General features: G+C 45.1%; 1 protein-coding gene across 1 annotated transcript in view; it reads left to right on the top strand.

The window, feature by feature from the left end:
• AP2M1 (adaptor related protein complex 2 subunit mu 1) overlaps nucleotides 1–10,897 on the top strand; it is a 1,300,958-nt gene that overhangs the window by 480,367 nt on the left and 809,694 nt on the right. The window contains exon 10 of the mRNA XM_044070763.1: nucleotides 9,066–9,086. Coding sequence (XP_043926698.1) covers nucleotides 9,066–9,086 — 21 coding nt within the window. The remainder of the gene's footprint in view (nucleotides 1–9,065; nucleotides 9,087–10,897) is intronic.

Raw genomic sequence — 10,897 nt, 5'->3', positions numbered from 1 at the left:
AGTGGAACATCAGTGCCTGACTATAGCGTCACCTATCACTAGAGTGTTGGGTACGTTATGCCTTATGGGCTGTAGTTGAGTGGCACACTGAGTATGTGGACTGTGTGTCATGTGGGTTGTGTTGGGGGGGTGGAAGTTGCTTGCATTTCTGCTTTGGAGGTCTCTGGGCGGATTAGTACAGAGAGCCTCCGCGAATGTAGGTGTGTGTTTTGTGGTTCTGTGTTTGTGTGTTTTGGTGGTGTAGGTTTTGAGGGACTATGTGATGTGTGGTGCGGTGCAAGTGTTTACCTTCTCCTCTTGACTGTCTAGGCCTGTCTTTGGTAAAGAGAGCTTTGCTTCCAGTTTGGCTATAGAAGTGCATCTCTCTCACAGGTTGTAGTATTGGGTGGTAGGAGGAGGGGGTTGTCTGTGTACATGAGGCAATTGCTGCATTGTCTCAAGATGCCCAGATTCATCAGGTAGACGGGAGACAACACTGGGAGGTGACCTTTAGACATGCTTGAATAGGTGCTTATTTATTAAGTACCAAAAACTGTTTTCCTCTAGACAAGTGAGGAAAGTTGAGTGCTGTAGTAATCTGTAGCTTATTTAGTGCTTACAATGAGTTCTGAACAAGTGCTGAGATCAAAGTAACAGATTAGTGCTAAAACTAAAATGCTGGCTAGTTGCAAGGGAAATTTTGAAAAACAGACTATTGCGCCAGGAATAGTTTAACCCCAGTTAAGTGTGTGTGTGTGTGTGGGGGGGGCTTAGGAGCTCACAAACAGTCCTGGACACAGCAAATCCGTATCTGACCTGCCACAGAAAAGGGGGGAAGCAAGCTTAGAATTTTTTTTCCAGTAAAGTGGAAATGGAGAAAGCTGGAACAGACGTTAATTCAACGTTAAGAATCTGAGTGGGTTGGCCTTCACAAATGTTCTCTATTAGATTGAGTGAACTAATGACACTAGACTGGGAGGAGTGTCACAGATCAAATATACAGTATGGGCGGGCAACTGCAAAGCCACCAAGTATAAACACACAACACTAGGGAAGGTGGGTGGGAAAACATTACAGTTCCTAGCTGTAGCCACTAAATGAAAGTTTTAAACAGATCAAGGAGCAGACTAGAGAATGCTTTTAACAGACAAAAATGCACATAAAGGTTCAGACAGCGCAATCACAAACAGAAAATACAACTCTCAGTATGAAAAAGCAGTTTACAGTTAAGTAATGTTAAAACAGTACATAAATGCAGTGAAACAGTAAAAAAAAAAGCTTTATAACAGTGCAAAAATATAGTAGATCAACTGAATAGCACAATTATAAGCATTTCAGAAGTGCAATTCAGTGAAATAAGTGTAAGACATAACTTAGCCTGCTCTTGGAATCTTAAGGAATTTCCACTTATGCAATGTAATCCAGAGCCTGACAATACAAGCAGAGCCTTTATAAGACACTGTTTATATAGCAGTAAGAATGGAAGAGTTGGGAAGATCAGATTACTCCTCAGCCCGTGCTATTACCCAATCACTCGTACTACAGAAGGTCAGGAGGCCTTGTTACTCTCAGTAATGAAGACAATCAGCAGAAAATGGCTGCCAGAAACGCACACAAAACTTCCAGCCTACACAACAGGCCTCTATCAAGATTATGCCACCTGAGCAGAACACAGAAACCTCACTTTTAAAAGCATAGAAAGAACACCCACAAATAGAAAATCCAAGTCTCAGTATGAAAAAGCAGTTTACAATTTAGTAATTTAAATAAAACAAAAACAATTATAGTAATGCACACTATTACAGTTCCTAGCTGTAAGCCACTAAGTGAAAGTTTTAAATAGATCAAGGAGAAGACTAGAGAACGCTTTTAACAGACAAAAATGCACATAAAGGTTCGGATAGAGCAATCACAAACAGAAAATACAACTCTCTGTATGAAAAAGCAGTTTACAGTTAAGTAATGTTAAAACAGTACATAAATGCAGTGAAACAATAAAAAAAGCTTTATAACAGTGCAAAAATATAGTAGATCAACTGTATAGCACAATTATAAGCGTTTCAGAAGTGCAATTCAGTGAAATAAGTTTAAGAAATAACTTAGCCTGCTCTTGGAATCTTAAGGAATTTCCACTTATGCAATGCAATCCAGAGCCTGACAATATAAATAAATAAATATATATATATATATATATATATATATATATAAAAATATACGTTTATCTACAGAGAGAGCTATATAGGTCATACCCTTATCCACCTATGAGGATTCAGATGCAAAGGATTCCGTTCCCTCTTCCTCCCCTCCAGAGGGCTTTTCTTTTGGTGAAACTTTGCATACTTTGAGACTTTCAGCTGGGAATGCCAGGACTATCCACAGTCCAAAAAAAAACTCAGAATTTTTGGACTTGCCTCAGCACAGGCTTCTAGCTATTCCCTTTGTACTGGATATTGTAGATGTCTTCATGGAATCCAGTCTTACTCCTGATACTTTACCACCTGCTCCTAGAAAGTCTGTCATGTACTACGGAGTACCTGACTCTCTCAAATTGCTCTTTAAGAATCCCACTGCATATCCAGAGACCATTTCTCAGGGACCTAAAGGTATTAAGGCTACTACAGCCAAAAATCCTACCCCTTTAGAGAGGGATTCTAGAGCTTTAGACAGATGGGGTAAGAAGGTATATACCTCTACAACTCTTGCCATTAGGGCTTTAAATTGCCAGTTTCACATGTCGAAGTACCAGCAGCATATTGTGGAACTAATAAACAAAAAATGTTGCTTCCAGATTGTACAGAAAATAAAGATTTCGAGACTTAATGCATTCTGCAAACAAAGTTAGTAAACATACTTTGCAGTGTGGTTTTGATGCCTTATAAGTGTCTTGCAGGGCTGCTGTCACTGGGTCTGTACTGAGATGGCATGCTTGGCTGAAGGAACAAATCTTGCCAGATCATGTCAAAGCAAAATTACTCGATGCTCCATTAAACCAGGAACGTTTGGCACAAAAGCAGAAGTTCTTAAAATATGCAGAAAAAGCTAAATCTATGCAAGCTGTGAAATGTTTCTTACAGGTACAGGCACCTAGATTCAGTAGGCATTGGCCTTCTTAAAACTGGTCCTTTCCAGTCCCTCCCAGGCCTTCAGTCCAAACCCAGGGACAACAGACCACCAAAGACTATACTCTCAGGGTATGCAGAGATGTAAACAGTACAGTGCTGCCACCTCAAAAATGCGGAGTGGTAAACCACCCCCTTTATGGAAAAAGTTCACAATGACTTGTCTGTCATCCTTCCCAGCCATGCCCAAGTACTTGCTCCCCTAGGAGGAAAACTCGCCCTGTTGCAAAAAATTGGATGTCCATTACCCAGGACTGATGGGTTTTAACGTTGTAGGGATACGGATTCTATTTCTACTCACTGCCACCCCCCAAGCGGTTTGCCAGACCTCACTCCAAACCAGTGGGCAGAGGCTCAAAAGTAAGTACTTTCTCCTCTTAGTATCAGCGCTATTCAACCTGTTCCAGTAGAGCAAAGGAGACAGGGTTTCTACTCCAAGACTGTTCCTGGTGCCCAGAAAAGAGAGCTGTTGGCGCCCTATCCTGGATCTGTCCATTCTCAACACCTTCCTGGTGATCCCAAAATTCAAAATGCTTACTACAACAGTGCTTCCTATGCTAGCCAAAAACTCCTTGCTAGTCACCCTAGACTTAAAAGAAGCTTATTTGCACATCCCCATAAGGGAATTTTGCAGGAAATTTCTACGTTTCAGGGCAGGCTCTATGCATTATCAGTTCTCTGTACTTCCCTTTGTGAATACCCTGGGCGCAGTAGATAAGCCAAAGTGCCTGGCTCCAGTCATTGCATACTGCAGGCAGAGAAATATTCAAATTTACCCATACTTGGACGATTGCCTGATTCAGGCGGACAGTCAGGAATTGCTACTTCAGCACCTCGCATATGTAAAGAGACTTCTAACTTCTCTGGGGTACGCCATCAATGAAAATCACATCTGGTGCCCAGACAAAAGATTGTATTCCTGTGAGGAAGGTTGAACACAACTTCCCAGATGGAATTCCTCACTCTAGAAAAGCAGGTTTATTTGACAAACTACTTCAAACTAATGGCCACCAAAACCCAGCTATCTGCAAGAAAAGTACTGCAAGCCCTAGGATTGATTGTCTCATGCATTCTACTAATTCCATATGCAAGACTGCATATGAGGAAACTTCAGTGGTACTTAGTCTTTGGTTTCAACATTCTCAGGACCTGGAAACACTGATTCCCATCATTCCTTGTCTAAGGGCAGAGTTTCTTTGATGGGCGAGGCTTGCAACCACAAGGGAGTCCCTTTCACTCAACCCCTCGCTGCCCAACCCTGACAACAGACGCATCAGACTTTGCATGGGGGGCTCACATGGCAGGCAACTCCATTCAAGGCAAATGGAGCCCAGGACAAATTCACATGCATATCAATCAAAAAGAAATGTTAGCTGTACAGAATGCTCTGACAGCCTTCGAATACCTTATCCTTCCAGGACAACTCTTAATAAAGACAGTCAGCACCACATTTGTGTGGTAAATAAGCAGGGGGAACTCATTCCTACCCATTCTGCAGGTTAGCCATGGCCCTGTGGAACACAGTCTTGAGCAACCAAGTGCACCTTCACCAAGCATTACCACTTGCCTGTCTTTTCTAAATCCAGAGCTGGATTTCCCACAGTAGGCTTACAAGGCCTGCTAGCCAGCCCTAATTCTTGACTGCTTCCGCCCTTCCTCAGCTTTAGGAATCAACCTAGGTGTGATGACTGCAGCAGTGAAACACGAAGAACAAGTACAGTTGTGTACACCTACCATAAATGTAATGTTGGAGTGTATTCACTGTTGCAGTCCTGGTTACCCTCCCTCCAGCCCCGTCTTTTCTATGCTTTATACCTATCCTGTTTTTGACCATATCTTATGGCTATGGTATTTACTTTTTATTTCACACCATGTAATTGCTTCGTATTTTGGGGGCTCCTGACATCTGCGGCAAAATCTGATGTAATGATGTCGGCTGCATGTTTTATACCCATGACGACTTGACGTCATGGAAGAGGCAACAGCATCCGACGCAGAAATCCCAAGACTGTGGTATTCGGGCTGACTGAGGGCTACCTGCAGGCAGATAACCTAAGTGTGATAACTGCAACAGTGAATACACTCTAACATCTACATTTATGGTAAGTGTACACAACTGTACTTTATGTGCTCTCTTCAGCCAAAGCCTGACTACCAGCTTCGTCCCAGCTGAGCGGAGGACAGCCACTGTCATCCCCTTGCACAAGGGTGGAGTGTCCACTGATCCAGGAAATTATAGACCCTTCAGCCTAACTAGCCTGATCTGCAAGGCCATGGAATGGATTATTGTGGACCTCATTAACAGGGACATTGGCAGCCTCCAAACACTTGATCTCACTCAGTTTGGCTTTGTCAAAGGGGGGTCATGTCTGTTAAATTTGGTAGACGTCTTTGAGACAGTCTCCAAAGCCATGGACGAGGGGAAGACTGTACACACTGCCTTCCTTGACCTGGCCAAAGCCTTCCACACTCTGGCATAATAGATAAACTCCCTCAACTAGGCATCAATCCATATGTTACCAGATGGGTAGTAAACTGGCTCACTGATGGAACCCACCTAGTCAAAATAGGGGAAGCCACCTCAAGCAGTAGACCCATAACAAGCAGCTTACCCCTGGAATCGGTCTTGGGAGGTCTCTGCTATTTGGGATGCACTTCTCTGAGGTGCAAGCCAAAACCAGTGGGCTATGGCTGACCAAGTTGCAACCTGGGCATGGTCATCAAGTCCCCTAGTGATGTAGATCTCCAAGAGGGTCTCACCGAAACAAATGACTGGTGCCAGAAACATGGCCTCAAGCTGAGTACCAAAAAATGTATCTTCATCCTTTTTGGGGAGTTTGACGTCCCCACAAATTAAAGCACGCAATCAGTTGTGAAGGATTAGGGCACCCAGGTTGATAGCAACTTGACTTTTGACCACCATGTTGTTTATGTTGTACGGAAAGCTTTCTACATGGCCCACCTCATAAGTAAGAGCATCTCTTCCAGGGGCAAGGATGGCATAATATTCCTATATTCTTCCCTTGTAAGGCCCTTTAGTGAGTAAAACGCCACTTTTGGCATGTACCTTGCAAAGCACATGCAGCAGCTGGAGACACCACAGAGGTTCCTCCAGGGCCTCATACATGTGCCATACACAGGCTAAAATCCCTGCCCCTCTACTCAGTTTTATGTAGACTCTTCAAAGATGACCTCTGGCATACAAAGCCATCTCAGATGCCACCTTGATGGGACTGCTGCATATCTGCAAGTCAAGCTCCACTCAACCCGCACGTGTGACCTCAACCTGCTCTGTGACATCAATAGGACTTGTTGGCGGGACAGATTTGTGTCCCAGAGACTCCCCCCAACTCTGGAATAGACTCCTTCTCCACATCAAGCAGAGAACCTCATTATCCATTTTTAAGTGCAACTGGATAACTGGATGGGAAACCGAAAGTACACCCCTGGGATTCCACTTGTGTCCCTGCTGGACAAGGGGCATCGGGTGTTGACTTGTCTAAGCATGGGGTAAACTCTTGGATAGGCTTATAAGGGCCTTTGGGCCAATAGCCTCATAACTTCCTAGATTGTTAGCTGGGATATAAAAGTTATGCTGTTATGTAGTCCTATCTTGCCGTAATTCTTGCTGGATGGGTTCAGAGCCGATATTCTGCTCCGACTTGGCTGATACTAAAGCTCGAGAGCTTTTATGGTCTCAAGGCTAACCCCTATCCCATAGTGCCTCACAGCAATTCCTCAGATCTAGTTTACCGCAAAAGCTTTGAGGTTGTCTCCTTACTGGCTCATTGGCTAAGTAAAAGATTTATTTATTAAATCTTGCTTTTTTTCTGCTTCTTTTTTCCTTATCTGGACTATTTTAGTCTTTAGCTTGTGTGATTGTACTGAGTGTTTGACCCCTATTTTGCCCCCATAGGATTGTACAGCCCGTTTCAGTTAGAGGGCCGTAGTTGCCCGTTTAAGTTAGAGGGCCTTTCCTCCCTGTGTGTTTCATATAGAAAAAAACAAATTTTTCCTTCTCTATTTTACTGTTCTTGTCTGTATTATCATTAGATAGTAATTTAGTATAGTTAGTGTTGGTTTCTTTCTAGGTAGATTCTTAGTTTGTTCCTGTTAGCATGTCTGAGGAAAAGGACAGAGAACACAAGGACCATCACCCTTTGGGGTTTAAAAAATGTGATAAATGTTCACAAAAGATGTCTTTGACAGGCAGTCACACTAGTTGTGTGTACTGCTTAGGCGAAGCTCACTTGCAAGAGCCCTGTACTTTTTGCCTTTCCTTCTGTACCAGGGTCTTGAACGAGAGAAAACATAAATTGATTGATAGTGATCTTATGACCAGTTCCTTCCAGGAACAGCTGGAACTTGGTCAGACAGCTTCTAAGACTTCTAAACGTAAATCTTCGGCTCCAGTTTCGGAAACGTCAAAGTCCAAAGCATCAGAGCCAAGGAGTTCTGGCTCCAATTCAGCTTCTTCTCTATCTGAACCGTCGGTCTCTTCTGTGCCGAGGCAACCTTTGGTACTGAGACAGTTAACCGACATTGACCCTGTCTCACCTACTTTGAGATCTCTTATTTTGGGGAGGAGGAGATCTTCTGTCTCCACCTGATCCTCCAGGACAGACTCAGATGAGGACATCGAGCAGGTGGTGAAGAGGTTGCCTTCTAACCCAGCTCTGGCAAAAAAATTGGCCCTTTTGCAAACTACTGCTGCTCCTCCAGCTGCTTTGCTCTTGGAGCCATTCACTTCAGGTTCTTCGGTATTGTATCCGGTTCTGGGGATTTTCCCTGCTTCCTTGGAACTGATTACTTTATCCTCAGCGGCTCAATCTGGATCCGAGGGATCTGGGAGCCGACGCCCTCGAGTAGACTCAGAGGGGGATAGTCACCCTGGGTTTTTTTCTAAACCGATTCTTCCTCTCGGTGCTTTGGCACGACTCAGCTCGATTCCCACATCTGTTTGGGAGCCATTCCCCCTTGCTTGGAGCCGACCATCCGTCTCTTTGAAGCGGAAGTCTTCGGACCGGGGCGAGGGGGGGTGGGGGGTCTTTCGAAGCAATAGAGAAGGCTTTAATCCTCTGCAAAAGCCATACCTTTGGAACCTATGTCCCATCAGCAGGAGGCAGTAACCTTTTCTCCCCTGCCACCCCCACAGCGTAGGGCATAGAGACTCACAGCTCTTAGGGGTCATATCGCGGAAAGCTTGGACCTCCCCAGACACAGTGGAGTCCATCCCGAGGAGGCCACACAAATTCATGACTGGATTCATGACTGCACCGGGAAGGTAAGTCCTTTCTTACCAAAGGAGTTCCTGTTGATGCTATGGTGGTAGCAGTGGCCACCAAGAAGTTGTCCAAAACATCTTCTGATATCTATCCTAACAAGGAGTCCAGGACAATGGATAGGTATGGGAAGCGTATCTTCTTTTCAGTGGCATTTACTCTAAGATTGCTGAATTACCTTACCCATTTCATTCGACTTCAGAGGGATCTCCTGAAGGAGTTTGGAGATGCCCTTCAAGGTTCAGTAGCTCTGTGATCCACGGATAAGGTTTCTGCGCAGCTCTCCACTCTTACGTCGATAGCCAACTCCTCCATGAGGCTGATATTGTATGCAGTGGACGGAGCGAGTAGGGCAGCCGTAGTAGGAATCTCTCTTAGGAGACATTCTTGGATGCGTCTTTGCAACTTCACGGAATCCTTTGCCTTCCTTCACCAGCGTCCCCTTTGATGGTTCATCTCTTTTTGGACCTCAGGTGAAAGAGACCTTGACCAAGTGCGAGCAGGAAGGGAAAAACCTTATCTGCTGTCTGAGTCCAATTTTCCCTTCCGTCTAGACCCTATCCCAAGGGTAATACAGGAGGAAAAATGTGGTTCTGTAAATCCCAAAAAGGCTTCCCTCAGGCACAAGGTCAGCCCTCCCCTAGGGGCAGATATAATGGAAGACGCCGTTGGTCCCCAACACCAGGGAGATAAACCTTCTCAGATCGTCCCCTCCATTGCCCCTGAGCGATTGCCCGACTGTTTCTCTCTGTTCTCTCTGGAGGCAGGCGGGGGTAGTCTTATTGCTGTACCCAAATGCCTGGCAACATCAGAGGTAAACTCGTTGCTGCAAAAAAAGTCATCCAAGAAGTCCCCACAGAGCAAATAGGATCCGGAACTTACTCTCGATTCTTTTTAGGTCCAAAAAAGACAGGGTACCTGAGATCAATTCTAGATCTCAGCAGACTCAAGTCCGTAAAGGAATTGAAGTTCCGAATGATCACTCTGCAGTCGATATTTCCCTTTATCGGGAAAGACAATTGGATGTGCTCAATAGATCTTCAGGACGTGTACTTCCACATCCAAATGGACAGGCGCTCCAGAAGACACTTGTGCTTCCAGCTGGGAGCCAGTCATTTTCTATTTCAATCACTGCCCTTTGGCCTCACTACATCCCCCAGAGTGTTCACCAAATGCATGGCAGTGGTAACTGCTCACCTGAGACGTCAAGGATTCCAGGTGTTCCCGTACCTTGACGACTGGCTTCTCGCTGATACTACCAAGCATCAACTCCTCAGAACCAGGGACGAGAGACTATCCTTGTGCGCCAGTTTGGGCATCACAGTCCGCCTAAAAAAATCAGCCTCATCTCCATCGCAGCACACTGTATTCTTAGGCTCAGAAATAGACTTGACCACCATGTCAGTAAGACTAACACCAGAAAGAGTAGAATCATTACGCAGCCAAGTCAGATCCTTGCTAAACAGTCACAAAGTTCAGGCCAGGGTAGTCCTTCAAGTCCTAGGGGACCATAGCTTCCTCCATTCTATTAGTTCCTCTCGCCAGTCTGCACATGAGAGTACTTCATTGGCTACTATTTGCCCAATGGTCAATGCAGGATCTTCCGCTGTCAAATCAGATTCTTATAACAAACACCTGCAAGAAGGATCTGACATGGTGTTTGCATACGGAACCACTTCTTTTAGGTCGTCCTCTTGTTCCTCCTCAAGAAAAGGCAGTTTTGACCACTGACACCTCCCAGATGGGAGTGGGGCATTGTCTGGGAATGACAGTCCTAGGTACTTGGCAGAACCACGAGAATCACTTGCATATCAATGCTCTGGAGATGAGAGCGGTGCTATATGCGTTGCAAGCACTTCACAGCTCTCTCCCCATTGGGGCAGTCACGATTCAATCAGACATGTCTGTTGTGTGGTACATAAGCAAGGGGGAAACCAAATTTTACCCACTTTGTCGAGAGGCCTTAAGAGTTTGGAAATGGGCGATGGACACTCAACGCTTTCTGGTAGCAATGCACATCCCGGGAGGTCCAGAGTGATAGCGTCAAGCAATTCTCATGCCTCAAGAGTGGTCCCTGAATGTAGAAGTTGCGAAAGAGATCTTTCACAGATGGGGCCAGCCTTGCTGCGACCTATTTGCCACACACCTGAACACCAAATGCAGCAGCTACTTTGCCTCAATTCCCCGTCTGGGGATGTTGCCCAGGGATGCTCTAGTCCACAGTTGGCCCCCAGGGCTCCTTTATGCCTTTCCACCTTTTCCTCTCATTCCAAAGGTAATACAGAAAGTGAAACAGTTGAGTACCCTGATCCTCATTGCTCCTTACTGGCCTCATCAATCAGGTTTCCCTTCCTGTAGCCCTACGTCTTGGAGGAACCATGGATTCTGAAACCATCACCAGACCTCCTGATTCATCAATCGTGGCAGTTCTATCCTAAAGTTGACAGCATGGCTGCTGCAGTTCCACGCATAGCCAGGTGCATTTCCCTTTCACAGTCAGTCAAACACATTCTGATT

Source organism: Protopterus annectens, chromosome 4.part1 (genome assembly GCF_019279795.1).
Source record: "Protopterus annectens isolate FY-2018-M chromosome 4.part1, PAN1.0, whole genome shotgun sequence".
Lineage (NCBI taxonomy): Eukaryota > Metazoa > Chordata > Ceratodontiformes > Protopteridae > Protopterus > Protopterus annectens.
The sequence above is the reverse complement of the archived record's forward strand: the minus strand, read 5'-3'. Positions and strand labels throughout refer to the sequence as shown.